Source organism: Nycticebus coucang, chromosome 1 (genome assembly GCF_027406575.1).
Source record: "Nycticebus coucang isolate mNycCou1 chromosome 1, mNycCou1.pri, whole genome shotgun sequence".
In the NCBI taxonomy this organism is placed as follows: domain Eukaryota; kingdom Metazoa; phylum Chordata; class Mammalia; order Primates; family Lorisidae; genus Nycticebus; species Nycticebus coucang.
Genome location: NC_069780.1, coordinates 66,496,604 through 66,515,310, shown reverse-complemented (window position 1 = coordinate 66,515,310; position 18,707 = coordinate 66,496,604). Strand labels below are relative to the sequence as shown.

General features: G+C 35.9%; 2 protein-coding genes and 1 non-coding gene across 5 annotated transcripts in view; 2 read left to right on the top strand and 1 right to left on the bottom strand.

The window, feature by feature from the left end:
* Nucleotides 1-16,666, top strand: part of MGAT4D (MGAT4 family member D) — a 54,784-nt gene extending 38,118 nt beyond the window's left edge. Inside the window, exons 10-11 of the mRNA XM_053597710.1 lie at nucleotides 1,709-1,816; nucleotides 15,725-16,666. Coding sequence (XP_053453685.1) covers nucleotides 1,709-1,816; nucleotides 15,725-16,666 — 1,050 coding nt within the window. The remainder of the gene's footprint in view (nucleotides 1-1,708; nucleotides 1,817-15,724) is intronic.
* LOC128592549 (U6 spliceosomal RNA) lies at nucleotides 1,402-1,507 on the bottom strand. The gene has a single exon (XR_008381916.1). It is a non-coding gene; the product is annotated as a U6 spliceosomal RNA (small nuclear RNA).
* The window catches only part of CLGN (calmegin), a 68,158-nt gene continuing 65,425 nt past the window's right edge, over nucleotides 15,975-18,707 (top strand). For 2 of the 3 annotated variants that reach the window (XM_053581985.1, XM_053581996.1), the window contains exon 1: nucleotides 15,975-16,089. The gene's annotated coding sequence lies outside the window, so the exon portion shown is untranslated. Of the gene's footprint in view, nucleotides 16,140-18,707 lie in introns of all 3 variants that reach the window. The other variant, XM_053581990.1, reaches the window with a different exon arrangement.

The window sequence follows — 18,707 nt, the reverse complement described above, 5'->3', positions numbered from 1 at the left end:
GAGAAAATATTTGTAAATTCCATACCCAACAAAGGACCTGTATTCAGAACATGTATAGAACTCTCAAAACCCAACCACAAGCAAACAATCCAATTTAAAAAGGAGCAAAAGACTTGAACAGACAGTACCAGGATTCCATAAAAGTCGTTATTTCCCTTACTGTAAGATGCAATGAACTCAGCTTTGTTTTATCAACAGATTTTTTGGGAAGTATCTGGGAGGAGCCTTTATCTTATTTCCTAAATTTTAACTCCTTAAACAATTTTATCTGATGCTAATTTGTTTCAAGTTTAATTATTTCCAGATCATTAAGTTATTTCATGGTTATAAAAATGATCTTCACCAGGTAGAGTAGCCCAGGCCTGTGATCCCAGCACTTTAGGAGGCTGCAGGAGGATCGCTTAAGGCCAGGAGTTTGAGGTTGCAGTGGCTATGATCAGGCCACTGCTTTCCAATTTGAGTGACAAAGCAAGGCCCTGTGCCTCAAGAGTCTTTATTAAAATATTTTTAATAACATTTTCCTACACGTTAGTAGGAAATTTAAAAATTATTATGTACATAAATTAGAGATTTTTCTGAATTGTCTGTGTATGAAATATATAAAATAATTCTCAGTCCTCATAACTCATTTCAAATGTTCAGATGTTTGTTTTCAGTGGGAGTGGTGCCACATTATCTTTCTTATTTTTATTTTTAAGATTATCCAAATTCTTTTCTATTAAATATAAATTGGCTCTTTGCTTTTAATCATATACACTTTGCTATTTAAGAACAAAGTGAGGAGGATATAATTTAACTCAGGAATTCATTAATGAATATGGGAAGTAAACTACAGAGTAATGTAGTCTGACAGAAATGAATAGGCAGAAAAACACTAAAAATTTCATTGAAGTTATTAGAATTAAAAAGAAAGGAAAGTTATGGTTTGTACAAGAATAACCTGATTTTCTGAGACAGAGTTCATGACAATGCATGCTTTAACTAAATCCTCTTTTTAAAATTTCTTTTTAAAAATTATTTATTTATCTATTTATTTATTCCTGGTTAATGTGAGGGTACAGACTACTTAATCACAGTATTTGAAAGTGTTAGGTAGAGTCCCTCTTGTAGTTATGTCCTACACTCAAAAGGTATGCCATATATCCCTACACTGTGCCCATTCAATGGAAGCACCCCTGCCCCCTCCCTCCTCCTACCTTCCTCATCCCCCCACCCCCGCCAACTTTTCTTCAGTGTGGGTATATTAGATCATCTACTGGATTCAATATTAGTGTTGAGTACATTGGATATTTGCTTTTCCATTCGTGTGACATTTTACTGAGAAGAACATGTTTCAACTCTATTCAGGTTAATATAAAAGATGTGAAGTCACCATCTTTTAAAAATATGGAATGCCAATATATATATATGAAATGCTTCACAAATTTGTGTGTCATCCTTGCATAGCGCCATGCTAATCTTCCCTGTATCGTTTCAATTTTAGTGTATGTGCTGCCAAAGTGAGCACTAAAACCCCTTTTGGAACCCCAACTCCTTTGCTCTATTATTCATATAAAGAAAAAGCTAAGAATTAAATGTTTTGTTCAATTTTTAAATATTAACATACAACCAAAATGAAAACTAATAACATGAAAATTCTGCCATCAGTAAATGCAATACAAAGAAGTATTTAGATTTTTACAGAAAATAACTTTCTCTTTTTCCCTAGAGAAACTGTAAACAACGAAAAAAGAAAACCCATATTCTGTATAAACCTTCTCTTTTCCAGCACGTGGGTACACATTCATCACTCCCTGGTAAAGAACAACATTACAAAGTAAGATTTTGAAATGTAACGTCAGTTATGATATACAGTGTTTCATAAACTTAGAAAATACCATATAGAAAGAGTGATAACATGAGACAGACCATAAAATATGGTTGCTCAAGCACAATTCATCTTATGACAGAACTGTATGTTGTGAAGAATACTTATAAAATGAGCAATCATCTTTTAAAAACTCATATTATTCATTATGGTAAGAAAAATCAAACTTATATAACCTTCTTTGCCTTACCACTCCTCGCTATGCAATTCAAATAATAAAAACTAATTTCTTTTGAAAATTATAATAAAATGCACTATTTTAGTCAAAATTAAAAATTATACAAGAATATTTTTTAAATAAAGTACTTTATTATGCAACTTAAATGTATCGATTTTTTTTTATTTCCAACCACTGTTGGAAGAAAAATTCAGAACTGTTGAAGAAAAATTCAGAATTGTTTGATTTTTAGTCGTTATTAAATTTTGCATCATTTTTGGAAACAGTATTATTGACAATTGACTTAGTATTTTGGTAGAGTAGAAGAAGCAAAGACCTCAAAGTCAAAGCACCTTGTTTTTAGTCCTGGTGACCTAGGTAGGACATATACATGACATTGGACAAGCTCTAATACTCCTCTGCGCTTTCTTCATCCATAGTACCGTTGAAGGATTTTAACTAAATGATTATTAAGGTTTCTCCCCTTTGAAATACTACTGACATCTGTACCTCTCACGTCTTCACACAGCAAAGGACATGGTTGCTTTAATCTTCTGTCAATTGAATGGGAAATGCATGTATACATCCTCCTATTGTTCATAACCCTCCCGCCTTCTGCTTTTCTACTTTATATCTTGTTCTGCACTGACTGGAACAGTGCCAAGAACATAATGTGAATTCAGTAAGCGTTAGCTATTGGCTGTCAGGCAAGGTGGAATCCAAGTACAAAAGTGTGTGTCAAGACAAAGAAGTGCTTAGAAAAATGAAAATCTAACTGCAACAAATCTCTTTGCAAAAATTATACTATCAGAATATATAAAACATAGGTGCAGATGATGCAGAAAGAATATACTGTCCAATTTTTTGTGCTAGTATAATGGCACAAAGTGGGATTCTTTTCTTTAATTATATTTGCCAAATATTTTAACCTCACCTTTGTAAATTTATGACATGTTAAGTAGAGTGTACACATACACATTTCTCTTTTAATCTCATAACCTTGGCTTTCTTTCCTTTTTTAATGCTTCATAGCACATAAACAGAAATTAATTTAATAATATGTTAAATGTGATTATATTTAAATTATTTTTGAAATTTCTAACAGGATATCTACTATTAGGAGTTTCATATTTCTAACAACTTCTTTAAAAATTATCAGAATTGTTCTTTGGGAAAAATGGCATAACAAGGATAAGACTCTTTTTCAACTTTCCTAAGCAACTACATCATATTTTCTTTTAATTAAGCCTTCGTTAACAAAGTGGTAAGTATAAAAAATTGTTACAAATATATGGACAATTATCAGATATTTGTTAGTTTTATATTATTTTAAATCCTTATATTCTATGTGTGTTAGATTCATTGCTGTTTCCCTTAGTATTCATTGCTTGAAGTCTTTCCAAAAAACTTATATGTAAAATTTGTTCCTTAAACAGTTAAATTTTTTTTTAGAGATAGAGTCTCACTTTGTCGCCCTTGGTAGAGTGCTGTGGTGTCACAGCTCACAGCAACCTCCAGCTCCTGGGCTTAGGCGATTCTCTTGCCTCAGCTTTCCGAGTAGCTGGGACTACAGGTGCCCGCCATAACACCCAGCTATTTTTTTTGTTGCAGTTTGGCCGGGGCCAGGTTTGAACCCACCATCCTCGGTATGTGGGGCCGGCACCCCACTCACTGAGCCACGGGCACTGCCCTAAACAGTTAAATTTTAATATTACACTTACAATAAAACTTTTAAATATAATAATTATCTAGGTTATAGTTGAAAAATAAAAATTTGGTAAAACAAGTCTTTTTAGTCATATTCTTAAATAGTTGTTGATCTTTTGAAATTTTCTTAGATCTTTAAGTTAAATGTTCTTTATCATTTCATACTCTATAACAAATGTAAAATGCCTTTTGGAAACAAAATTTTTTCTTATTAATACTATGCAGCCTTAAAGAAAGATGGAGACTTTACCTCTTTCATGTTTACATGGATGGAGCTGGAACATATTCTTCTTAGTAAAGTATCCCAAGAATGGAAGAAAAATACCCAATGTACACAGCCCTACTATGAAACTAATTTGGGACTCTCACATGAAAGCTATAACCCAGCTACAACTTAACAATAGGGGGAAGTGGGAAAGGGGGGGGTGGGTAGAGGGAGGGGGATAGGTGGGATCACACCTGTGGTGCATATTATAGGGGTATTTGCGAAACTTGGTAAATGTAGAATGTAAATGTTTTGGCACAGTAACTGAGATAACGCCGGAAAGGCTATGTTAACCACTGTGATAAAAATGTGTCAAATGGTTTAAAAAAAAAAAAAAAAAAAGCCAGAAAAAAAAAATAATAAATGAATAATTTCTGAAAATTCAGATAAAATACCTAAAGTTCTTCTTTTAGGTGATAAGCAAATAGTGTGTTTTTCTAGAATTTGCTAATTCTTCATCCTCCATGAAAAGTCATTTTCTTTTTATTGCAGTGCACTGGACATAAAGCTAAGTGTCTATTTTATTTATTTATTTATTTATTTTTTGTCACCCTTGGCAGAGTGCCGTGGCCTCAAAGCTGACAGCAACCTCCAGCTCTTGGGCTTAGGCGATTCTCTTGCCTCAGCCTCCTGAGTAGCTGGGACTACAGGCAGCCCGGCTATTTTTCTGTTGCAGTTTGGCCGGGGCTGGGTTTGAACCTGCCACACTCGGTATATGGGGGCCGTCACCCTGCCCACTGAGCCATAGGCACCACCCTAAGTGTTTATATTTAAATGCATTGGGAGTAGGGCTGCCAGATAAAATACAGGATACCCAATTAAATTGAATTTGAGTTAGACAACTTTTTTGTATGTCTCATTTGTTTTATTGTTGTTGTAGTCATTACTAAATTTGACAAGCCTAGTGGAGGTGATGGAGGAAGAGGGAGTAGAAGAATACTTCCTATAAAACTGCTTTAACTGAATTATTGTTTACAGTTATGCTCTTGACTTTTATTAAAGGATAATATACTGTGTGACTGTTATTTAAAGTTCCATGTGTCTCTTTTTTTAATTTAATTTTTTTTGCCTTTATTTATTTATTAAATCATAGCTGTGTACATTAATGTAATCAGGGGGTACAATGTGCTGGTTTTACATTCAATTTGATATATTTTCATCACACTGGTTAACATAGCCTTCCTGGCATTTTCTTAGTTATTGTGTTAAGACATTTATATTTTACATTTAGTAAGTTTCACATGTACCCTTGTAAGCTGCACTGTAGGTGTGGTCCCACCAATCACCCTCCCTCCCCCATCTTCCTCCCTCCCTCTCCTCCCTTTCCCTTTTCCCCATATACTTGGGCTATAATTGGGTTATAGCTTTCATATGAAAGCTATAAGTTAGTTTCATAGTAGGGCTGAGTACACTGGATACTTTTTCTTCCATTCTTGAGATACTTTCCTAAGAAGAGTATGTTCCAGCTCCATCCATGTAAACATGAAAGAGGTAAAGTCTCCATCTTTTTTAAGGCTGCATAATATTCCATAGTGTACCTAAATGCTAAGTCATGGAAGAAGCCCAAGTGCCCATCGACCCACTAATGGATTAATAAATTGTGGTATATGTACACGTTTCTCTTTTATGCAAAAATATGTGTGACAAATTTCTTATAGAATTTGATAGAAAAAAATATTCCTTCCCAAAGAACAATCATGATTCTTTCAGTCCATTGTGTTTGTTTTTTCTTTTTCCCTTCAACTACCAAGAAATTCAAAACTAATCTCATACGAAATGTAGTACCCCTATTATCCTATAGTCACAGTAGAATTTCTTCAGTCCTCAATTTGTATTTAATCTCTGACTTTCTTTCATATATAATTAAAGGATTATTATATGTGATTTCACTTTAAGTTATCATAAATATTTTCTATATTTATATTTTAAGTTATGAAAATTAAATAAAATGAATGTTTTAAAATATGTGTACATTACTTAACAACAGCTTGTTGGCTATAATGATAATCTGACAATGCAGATTTCCCTGTACTCTCACAGATGAAAAGTCAACCTTTAATAGTTTGAATATCATGACAGTATTAAAATCAACATTGTCTAATATCCCATAATAATTATATCTTTTTCCAGTATATATCTGTTTATAAGGGGTAGTGGTCGTGGTATCTCCAGATATCTTAATATAAGAAAAAATATTATTAAGAAATTATCATGGAAATAATCACATCTTTATGAATTAAAATGTTATTTCTAGATGTTAATTAGTTTTTTGTTTTTATTTCAGAAAATACGAAGATAGCAAGCATAAGAAGAAACTATAAAACCGGAAACCTAAGAGAACCTTGATTTCTAATAGCATGACGTAGAAATTACAATAATGAAAATACATAATTATCTACAAGAGAAGTACACAATGAACAAATTAGTAGACTTGAAAGTATTAAATGATCTCTTAGGTTAAGAAAAAAAAAACAAAAAGACGCTGTTCATACCCTATCACAATTTAACTTAAAAATGGTAAAAGCAAGGAAGTTTTTCAAAAATCAAGAACCATATTTTACTGACTTAGATATTGTGGCTACCACATAATCTCAAATAGTTAAAAGTTCATAAATGCACTATTGTCACAGACAAGTTCTGGCTGAATTCATATATGCTCTTATTTATTTTAAGACAGTTAAAAAAATAGAAAGCACATATTAAGCAAGCCTGGATCTGGTAGTGCCATGGTATCTTTTTGTCTTTTGAATTTAAAACTTAGCCCTAAAAGCCATTATCAAACATCTGATATGCACATATTCTGACAGTTCTAAAGATTTCATAGTTTCTATTATTATTGCCTTCTTAACAAACGGTTTATCTGGGAGCATTTTTGTTTTTTTCAAATATATTGTTTTTTCCCCATCTTTACTGTTAATTTCTAATTTAACTGCATTGTTGTTATAGAACTTCATGTGTGTAATAAAATTTGAAAATTACTGTGAATCCATATGACTTAGAAAAGAATGCACAGTTTTTGTACACTCCTTTTGAAATATGTTAATTCACTTCTTTTTATAAATGTTGGTTTTGTGCTTTTAAAAAATGTCTTTTTTAAGAGTATTCCTATTTATTGGGTGCAGGATTTTCTTATATCAGGCTTTTAAATTTGTTCTTCAAATCTTTTAACTCTTTACCAATTTTTGTCTGCTTAATCCATCACTTTTATGCATCTATTAAAATTTCCTACTATTTTTCTTCTTGCTATTATTCTATTCTGTTTTCTTCTCACTATTACTTTATTGCAAACAATAAGACATTTATTTCTTACTGTTCGGTCAAGTATTATTTAAGTCTTAATTTCATACTATTGTTCTATTCTTGACTGCTAAAACTTCACTCATTTACCTCAATATGAAATGTATCACATATCAATTTATAAAGAGAATTTGAAAAATGAACTGTTCATGTCCGTTTTATTCTGTCCTTTAAGAAAAAGACATTACACCTTTATTTCAAAGATTTTATATTTGACTTATATTTTAGACTTTCATTTATTTATGTGATTTTCACATTGATTTCAAAATTTTGAACTTTTAAAATTATATCTACTGGAGTATATTCCAGTAGAATATGGAAGAATTAATATGAAGAATTAAAACTAAGTCTAGGTACAGTATTTCTCAAAAAGATAGCAACATTGAAACGGTGACTTGGACTCCTTATCCTATCATCTAAGGCTTGAACAAAATACCCGAAAGGTTGAAACTATACACTAGCGCAGGTATTAAAAGAGGTTGTTCAAAATACTGCTGAGTGTTACTAAGAAAACTGAGATGGTTTTAAGGGCATGAGGCTTTGGCCTTCAGAAAGAGTCATTTGAACCCCATCTGAGATACCATGAGAGTGAAAGATGCCAGAAGAAAAAAAGAGAAGGAAGTTAAAAACTCAATCTAGTTGCCTCTGTCCTTGACTTGTGATTAAGAGCAATTAAGTGCTCAGAGAAAAGCATTTCTAGGGCATATTTCTAATGTGTCTAAGAGAGATGCCCAGCTTTCATCCCCATCCCTACTGATCCCAAATGGTGGATATTTGGAGGGCCCCATTTACCACCCATGGTCTATGGTCTGAGACATATAAGGAAAGGGAGATTTGAGGAACCCCAGACTATTTGCTCTGCTGTATATAACAGTGGTATAGCAGAGCAAATAGTGTTTGATTTGTTGGTCTGAGTTTTTAATTTATAGCATTTGTACCAATTTTGCTTTATTAGAATCATTATTCTTCAAACATAACATAAAGACAAATCGTAATGTATAGCAGACAAGTTTGTAGAAACTAGATTCTCCTGAAATCCTTTTTTGTAAAACTACTTTTGAAGAAAATAGAAGCTCTTTTATTGGAGACATAATGAAAATCTCTGTGGCCAAAATTTTTCTCAAGCATTAAGATAAGAAAGCCACCAACATCTGCACTATTTATTATTGACTGTATCAGTGGTTCTCAGCCTTCCTAATGCTGCGATCCTTTAATACAGTTCCTCATGTTGTGGTGACCCCCAACCATAAAATTATTTTCATTGCTACTTCATAACTGTAGTTTTGCTACTGTTATGAACTGTAATTAAATATCTGATATGCAGGATGTGTTTTCCAATGGTCCACAGGTTGAGAACAGCTGGATTATATGAAGTAAATAGTACAGCATAGTAATACACATTAATACTAATAATAGTAATACATATTAATACATATAATACATATACATATTACTACTAATAATTAGTAATTAATAGTAATGGTAAATGTGTCTCCAGTCTTGGAAAGAGGGGAAAAAGGCACCCTCTGCTAACACAGGCGATTCAAGGTTTGTTATGTATTCTTGCATCCTATGGCAGAATTGTGACAATTAGGACAAATAACATGAGATAAATCTGGCAGGTATGTCCTATCGGAACATGTCGTATATTTTTTGTTCTTTAATAACCTTGGCATATATTTTTAGATGCTGTGTTAATTTTTATAGCAATTCATGTAATAAATTAGGAGAAAGTTTATATATACTGATAGATTTTTGTTTTATATATATAAAGTTTATAAACAGAACTAAAAACTTCTATACATCTTCACTTAAAGTATTTACTAATTTTTAACACAATATTATATTTGATTTTTCTCTTATCTGTCATCTCTCTATATATCTCATTTTTCTGAAGTATTTGAGAATACTTGAGAATAGGTTGCATATATTGTACCCTTTTACTACTTAATAATTCAGTATATATATTTTAGAAACAAAATTTTCTCTTGTATCCACAATATAGTGATCTAATTCATGGAATTTAACATGGATATAAAACTTTAATCTGTAGACAATATCCTAATTTTGTCTGCTGCCTCAGTGATATCATTTATAGCATTCTTCCATTACAGGATTTAGTCTAGAATAAAATTTTACATGTTGTCATGTCTTTTTAGTTTCTTTTAGTCTGAAAATGTTGACTCCACATTTTCTTACCTTTATAACATAAGAATTTTTGAAGAATCCAAGCCAGTTACTCTCCAAAATTGTCTCACAGCATGGATTTGTGATATTTTCTCATAATTGGATGTAAGTTATGAAATTTTGGTGGGAATACCTTATAAATGATGTGTGATCTTTTCAGGGTAATTTACCTGAAACATATGATATCCATGTGCCCCTTAGTGGTGATGTTAATTTTGAACACTCATTTAAGGTGTTGCTTGCTTTGCCTTCCATATAGTTCCATTTTTAAAATTTATAATTAATAAGTAATCTGTGTGAACAAACTTTGTGACTCTTTAAATGTCCTGTTCTTCATCAGACTTTACTCTCTCACTACCCCGGATTTAGCATTTATCAACCATTTTTATCTGATTCATTTTACTATAATCATTGTAATATATTGATTTTTATCATTCTATCTTCTTTCCATATTTAGGCAACATTCTATTACAAAGAGCTTTTGCTTATCTATATATCCACCCTTTCATTCACCTAATCTATCTATCATGAGAATAGAATCATGGCTTCTGCCTTTTATTCAGTTAATATGCTTAGTTATCATGTCTACCCTTTAATGGGCATTTGGATTATTTCCAGTGTTTGGCTATTACAAATAAAAATACTACAGGCATTTATGTACAAATCTTTGGGTGGAAGTACAGTTGAACAACTATATTTGAAATGACTAGGATGCATCTCTTTAATGGTTTAAGAAAATGCTAAGCTATTTTCCAATGTTATATGAGATTTCCACCAGCCAAGCATGAGAGTTCCAGTTGCTGCACGTATTTACCATTGCTTAGTAGGATCAGTCTTTAATTTTAGCTTTTCTAGCATCCAATAAGTGATATCTCATTGTGATTTTGAGTGCTGTGTAGTTTTCTTATATGTTACCAGATGCCTGCTATCTGAGTTATATAATTTTGTCACACTGTGGTTTTAAATGCTATACGATTTTCTTATATATCACCAAATCTCCTCCATTGGAGTTGTATTATTTTGTATTCTCATGGTGTATGGGAGTGTTTATTTCCTTCATTGCAATTTTTAACATGTTTTTATGGGAAATAGCTGTTAAATTTTTTCAAAGGCTTTTTCAGCATCCCTGGCTTTTTTTTTTCTTAGACCTAATAGTATCATACACTATAGTAACAGGTTTCCTAACAGAATCCTAAGAAGTACTTTCATCCCTGGATAAATACAGTCTGCCAAACAGCAGATAGGCTGATTTATGCTGCAGTAACATGCAGCTCCAATATTTCAGTGGCTTATAACTTCAAACATATATTTCTTATAACTTCAAACATAAATAACACTTTAACAAGCAGGTTTTCTGAATCTGTTTTCATCTGACTCTAATTATACTGTAGTCTCTAATGTAACACTCTTCCCATGCTTTTTATCAGTTTTCTCTGTCCCAGGTCACCATCTGTACTTCTTCAAATAACCATCAGCTAGCTTCACAGGTTCAGGTTCCATTGAGGTGAAGCTTCCCTGGTTATAGTCTGTCAATAGTCCTTTCATGTCTACAATTTACTATTTAAGTGTCACAAATTTAATTTAGGAAATTCACTATGTTTTGTGGAGCCAATTTCCAGCTGGAAAGGCTTCTTAATAATCTTGGGCAATTTTAAAAGCCCACATTAATAATAATTTGTTAAATTGTCATTTAAAACTAATCAAAATGTGCACTTACAAAGTAACATTCAAATTTTTACAAATAAGGAGTTCATGAGCAGAATTTTAATTTTGATGAGCTCTAATTTATCAAACTTTTTTCTTTTATGAGTCATACGATTGGTGTCATATCTAAGAAATATTTCCCTAACCCATATTAGTCTTCTTGGGCTGACATAACAAAATCCCAGAGACTGAGTGGCTTCAACAACACTCAGAGTTGCTGATGTCAGAAGTTAGAGACCAGCATATCAACGTGGTCAGTTTCTGGTGAAGGCTCTCTATCTGGCCTGCAGATTGCTGCCTTCTTGCTGTGCTCAGATAGCTGAGAGAGACCCCTCCAATTTCAGTTCCAATTACAAATCAGTTAGGTCATCTCATCTCGGGCTCTCACCAACTCTTAGAGTCTCTTCCTCTTCTCAAAAACAAACAAACAAACAAAAAACAAGTTCTATTGTAATCAGGGCTCTATCTTCATAACTTCATTTGACCTTAATCACCCCTCTTAAATGCCAATATAGTCATGTGGGGGGTTAGCATTTCACCGTATGAATGAGGGGGACACAGTTCAGTCCATTAGCATGACTCAAAATCATGCTTCGAGAAGCTTTGTAGTTTTAAGTTTTGTATTTTGGGCTGTGATTCACATTGAGTATAACTTCTATATCGTTTGAGGTATGGATTGAACAATTTAGTATATGTGAATATCCAATTGTTCCACCACCAGTTTTTGAAAAGACTATGGTATCCTCTACTAATTGCCTTTGTAACTTTGTGGAAAATCGGTTGTCTATACTGTCCTAGTCTGTCCTGTGTTGCTATAACAGAAGACCTGAGACTGGACATTTTATTAAAGAAAAGAGGTTTATTTAGTTCATAGTTCTATAAGCTGAGAATTTCAAGAGCATGACCTTGGCTTCCAGGCCAAACCATGGCACATGTGGATGTGTACCTAGAATCTATTCTTTTCCATTCATTTATTAGTCTATCTTGATACCAATACCATGACCTTTTGATAACTATACATGTATTTTTTCTATAAGTCCTGAAATCAAGTAATGTTTCTTGTGGGTTTTATCTTGAGATACAAAATAAAAACTGATTCTGCTAACCATACACATTAATTAGAAGAATTCTGGACAAAACCCGGAAGAAAACAATGATGACTATTATTATTGTTTGGTATTCTTCGTTTTTAAATAATATGACATTTATTATATAATTATACATTTAAATTTTACTATATATACATAGATCACAGCCAAGGAGATTAACCACAATTTCAAATTTTATCACCTGCTAGTTTTGCCATTTTATCACATTTTAAAATATACCCTCTTGGAGCAGCGCCTGTGACTCAAAGGGGTAGAGCGCTGGCCCCACATGCCAGAGGTGGCAGGTTCAAACCCAGCCCCGGCCAAAAACTGCGAAGAAAATAAAAATAAAAATAAAAAAATAAATTTATAGGGCGGCGCCTGTGGCTCAGTGAGTAGGGCACCAGCCCCATATGCCGAGGGTGGCGGGTTCAAACCCAGCCCCGGCCAAACTGCAACAAAAAAATAGCCGGGCGTTGTGGCGGGTGCCTCAGTCCCAGCTACTCAGGAGGCTGAGGCAAGAGAATCACGTAAGCCAAAGAGTTAGAGGTTGCTGTGAGCCGGGTGACGCCACGGCACTCTACCCGAGGGTGGTACAGTGAGACTCTGTCTCTACAAAAAAAAAAAAAAAGAAAAAAGAAAATATACCCTCTTAACTACTTTACTTCAACTAGTGACCTATAAATTTGTTCAGACAATAATTTTCTCTTTGACAGAATAATAAAAAAATCACATGACCTACTGAATATACTACTAAAGATACTTCACTTTTCAATTACGTCTTCTGCATTGAAGACCTATAGGAATTTTTCCAATTATTTTTCAAGTCTTCCCATAACCTCTCTGTTCAAAGAAATACCATCTTTGAGATAATCTTTGTGCCTGCTTTACAAGAGAGAACAGAGAAAACAGAGTGCTCATTTCCTTTTCTCTGTTTTCTATACCGTTTTTAAAAATATATTTCTCAATATATTAAACTACAGAAGTATTTAAAATTTTTTTTAATTATCTGGGCTCTGATTTCACTCATTATATTTGGGTGATAACTTCACTCCTCCTAGCTTTGTAAATCTGAGAATCAGAGGAATATTTTTCAAATGGCAAAGCGTTATAGAAAGAACACAGGCTTCATATTCTCATTCCATACTTTTACAACTGTGTGAGCTTGAACAAGTTACATAACTTACCTAGGCCTATTTCCTCATAAGTAAAATATGAATAATACTTTTAGATCAAGTATATAGCGCAACATACCATTAGTAGACCAGTAATAAAAATAGCCATTATTTTGATTATAAAGAATGCTCTCCATCAGTCTGTTCCATCAGCTAGCAGGGACATTTCCTGCTTTTAATGTTTTTCTTGCTATCTAATTACCCTGGCCTCTCCAACCACATTAGGTCATCTTAGGCTTTCCCTAAATGTCTCTTCTACTCTGATGGGTCAGAGTACTTCACAATTCTCCCACTCAGCTTTACCTTCTAGGACTCTTTCTCTTGTATTTCAAAACACCACATCATTCTGAAAGAGCCGCACCACTGGTCTTGTCAGATTATTTTTATTTCTCTTACATTATTATCACTCTATATTATTCTGGTGAAAAACTGCCTTTTAAAATTTTAAATATTATATTCAATCAACCTTTCACTACATGGCAAATAATGGTGGAGCTTAAGGTGGAGGTTAAAGCCTTGAATTTCAGGGTTGGGAATCAGATTTGATTCTGTAGGTAATAAAGGGTCATTGGGAGCTTTTGAATGAGTTGAGGATTAAATCAACTGATTGTATATACAAAGTGTACCCTGTTTCCCCGAAAATAAAACAGTGTCTTATTTAAGGTGTGCTCCCAAAGATGGGCTAGGTCTTATTTTCAAGGGACGTCTTATCTGTCCTGTAAGTAGGTCTTATTTTCGGAGGATGTCTTATTTTCCGGGAAACGGGGTAGGTAGGAACTTCTGACTGGTGAGGATCAGTTAGTAACTCTTGGCAACCATTTCTAAAGCAGTTGGAATCTCAACCAGAGAAATGGTACAGGAACTGAGGGTTGGGGCAAACTTTTTTAGAAGATTTTATGGAGACACAGTTTAATTTAATGGGGACAGTGAATGTAGCAGCCAGTCAAAACTTAAGGTTTGGAGTACTGTGTGACCAAGGTAAAACTAAATCTTAGCCCCCAAATCCCTATTTTTATGTTTTTAGTATTCAGCTTCTTTATTGCAAACTCTGAATGCACCCTTCACAAATCTTTCTCTAGGAAATCAAGCGTATTTGTTATGGGCCACAGAATTATGTTGAATAATAGAAGCTGGAAAGACGGAAGACAGCAATGCGGGGAAATACAATGTTGCAAAGTACCTCAAATAAAATGTGTCTCTTTTTTAACAAGTAAATTTAAACAGTATCCAAAAACTCTTCAAGAGGACAGCATCCAAGCTCTAGACGTGGTAGCCTTATTAAGGAAACAATGTGGAAAAAAAGTTCAATGACCTTGACCCTTATTCAATAATCACATGTTGTGCATGGAATGCCATCAATCTTTTAATCTGAGACGCTTCGACAGAGCTATTACACTAACAGGTCAACTAAACGCTGTTCTTCTAATAAAATTTAAATCATGATTATATGAAATTTCAGGTCAAGATTTATTATAAAATATAGGAAGTAAAAAACTGCACTATCCAACATCTACAGAGAAAATGTTATGATTCAATATCATGTCTACATTGCATTTTTTTTTTTTTTGAGACAGAGCCTTAAGCTGTAGCCCTGGGTAGAATGCTGTGACATCACAGCTCACAGCAACCTCCAATTCCTGAGCTTAAGCGATTCTCTTGCCTCAGCCTCGCAAGTAGCTGGGATTATAGGCGCCCGCCACAACACCTGGCTAATTTTTGGTTGTAGTTGTCATTGTTGTTTGGCAGGCCTGGGCTGGATTCGAACCCGGCAGCCCTTGTGTATGTGGCTGGCGCCTTAGCTGCTTGAGCTACAGGCGCAGAACCTGCATTGCATTTTTATTTTACTGTTTGGTTGGAACTACAGGCTGTGAGAGAGACAGGGCTGATTCAAATCTTGCTTCCCCTATTTACTAGCTGTATACATTCCAGCAAGTTATCGCTTTCCCCACTGGTTTGTTGGACAGTTTAAATGAGTTAATAAATATAAAACAGAGCAGAGTGAGCACAAGAAATGTTGGCAATTCTTTTCAGTAGTATTAAGAAAGAAAAAGGATACATCGTTTTATGCATAATGTATTTACTATGTTAACATTTAACATGTCTATATTTATCACACACACAGAAACGAAGTAGGAAGGCTCCCGGCTTACCACAATGACTGCTCATCTCTTCACATACTGAACTCTAGAAAAAACGCAGAGCACTAACCTGCCTGCACCTGTAACTGGACTGTGTTCAAAAACATGATTTACATAAAATTCAGGACTTGTAAAACAGAGGGAAGAATCCCTTTGTTTGTACAGAGAGCAAGGCGCTCAGAAGAGGAAAAGTCTCTGGACTAACAAGAAGGAATTCCTTGCTACCCCCGAGCCGCGGCGCTCGGCTGCGAGGCGGCGCGGGGGCTCGGGGGCGCGGGGGCGCGGGGGCGCGGCTGCGCGGCGGTTGAGCCCCACGTGCAGGTGCGCGCGCGCCCCTGGCGCCTCCCGCAGCCGCCTCACCCTGCTTGCCGCCGCACGCGCCTGCGCAGTTAGGAGTCGCTGCTGCGCGGCCGGCAGCGGGATTCGTCTGGGGAGACGCCGGGACCAAGTGGCAGCGATTCGGTCATCTGAGCTGCCGCTGCCGAAAACAGGCCCTCAAAACAGGTGCGTGAGCAGCAGGCCACCTTCCCGCGGCCCCTTGTGCTCAGGCTGGGGTGAGGCATCGGAGTTGTGCCTGCGTCCCTCAGGGTGGGGACTCCTGGGCCACACCTCTTTATTTTGCAGCCCGAACAGGCTAAACGGATCGGGGCCAGGTGAAGGGCTGGATATTGAGTTTGGCGATGGAGGTGCAGCGAGCGAGGGTCTTGGGTGGGCTTTGCCCGCCTTGTTGATGCGAAGAAAGCCAGCGCTGGATGGAGGGAGTCGATGCCACCTCGGGCCAGCGGGGCTGCTGTGTCCACCTGCTGCTCTGGGGCTGGGGCAGGGGCAGGCGCGGAGACACCAGGAGCCCTGCCCAGCCCGGCCTCCCACTGCAGGCTTATGGAGCCGCGGGGAGCCGAGTCCGTTATTCCAGCGGTTGCCATTTCCGCCTCGTTCCAAGCTCGGAGCCCGGAGCGCGCCCCCGAGGACTGGGGAGGGGTCTGGGGAGCGTCCAGGTTCTGCTGGTTCTGCTGCCTACGCCTCACAAAACCGCAAACGAAACCAAAATAGGCTCGGTTTACTCAATCCCACCTCTGTCTAGGAGAAGGGACCCAGCCCTCAGAGCAGCAGTGGCCATCAGGGGCCACTCCCTAGATAACTCCGCGCGGAGCCAGGTGTGCGCAGCTGGGAAAGAACCCAAAGGGTTGCGTGGGATCCAGTGAGGCCCTAATTACTAGGGACTCATTATCGCCCCAACCCTGTTTACTATCAATCGGACACTTAAACTGATTTTATTTATAGCATCAGCCCAAGCAACAAGAAGAAGGCATTTGCTTGGGATTTAAAAGCCAATGGTAATAAAGCTCAGGAGAAGGTAGAAAGTAAATAACTTGGCTATGGGAAGAAGCCTCAAGTTAGAAGAGGGTTAATTTATGTTGAAACTTTTGGTGCATACAACAGGCAAAAACCCAATCCCGGGTTATGGTTTTATGTACTTTAAATTTTTTACATTACTATAGATAACCTTCCTTTTGGTATTTATAAATCTGACCTCTTTTCAGTTTATAGTTTTGCCTTTATATCTGATTGATTTGATCTTCCAAGTACATTTACATCTTACCCCAAATCCTTGAACAAGATATTCTCTCTTCTTTGTCTTATCTACTTATTTGATAATGGAAAAGCCAAACTCTGTAAGTTATTTTGAAGAGGTTTATTCTGAGCCAATACGACTTGACTGTGGCCCAGAAATACACACCAACAAAATTGAGTATTTTCCAAATTTTGTTACAATGCTTTTATAAGAAAGTCTAGGAAGAAGGAGGAAGTTTTCTTATATGGGAATTGTCTTTTCTCATTGAGGGTTCACTACAGAAGTTATAGTCATTGGCTTCAGATTTCAGCATACAGGCTAAAATGTTTTATGTGCAGGACAATCAGTAAAACTTATTAATTCAGAACTAGAACTGTCCTTCTCAATGTGAGTAGGTTATGTATTAATCAGTACAAAAATAGGAATCCGTACAGTTTGAGTGACTCAAGATTCTTTACTCAAGGACAGATAGATGTAAGCTCTGAATCATAAGACCTTCCCCAGACAATTAGAACCTAACGTTTTCTTTCTATGTAGGGGTGGGTGACTTAACTCTGGCCTGGGATGGCCTTAGATGTTGTTTATAATTTGGTGTTTTACTACTACAAAGGGTCCATTCTGTTAGTATTGTGATATATTTAAATTAATGTTGTTCAGTTGTATCTAAACTGCAAAAAGGAGGGGGTATAATGAGGTTTTGTCAGATCTCCTATCCCTGGTCACCAAAACTCAGTTTTTAAGGTGTCTCTGGGGTCCCCTTAGCTAAGAGGGAGTCCATTCAGTTGGTTAGGGGCTTCAGATTTTATTTTTAGTTTACATTGACAAGGTTAATTATTGTGTGTAAATGATGTATTATAGGATATGTTTGTAGAAATTGATTAGTGCTGTAAATTACCTTTACTAATTGTTTTTATTCACTCTTTTTTTTTTTTTGTTTGTTTGTTTTTTCTTTGGCCGGGGCTGGGTTTGAACCCGCCACCTCCAGCATATGGGACCGGCGCCCTACTCCTTGAGCCACAGGCGCCACCCACTAATTGTTTTTAGTACCTAATAATTTTTAGTGTTCTTAATTAGAAACTTGAATTTTCAACTTTCATGGACCTAGAGATTATGATGTAGTTCACTTCACAAGTGAGAAAACAGGCCCAGAGATGTTTTAATCACTTGCCTTTTTAATAATAGAAGTGGAAACTTGGTGTGATGATGCCAAGTTCAGTATGCTTTCTATTGTATCATTCTACACTTGGGTTCCTGAAGCCACATGATGACTAAAACTTTTAAATGTAGTTTTCATGGGAAACTGAGGTGGGAGGATTGCTTGAGCTTAGGACTTTGAGAGAAGCCTGAGCAAGACCAAGACCATGTCTACTAAAAGTAGAAAAATGAGCTGGGCATTGTGGCAGGAACCTATGGTCCCAGCTACTGGGGAGGCAAAAGCAGGAGGATGCCTTAAACCCCGCAGTTGGTAGAGAAGCAGGTTTTGGAGAGGAAAGAACAAGTTCACATTACTAGAGTCTTTGGTGAATCACTGAAGATAGATAAGGATTTG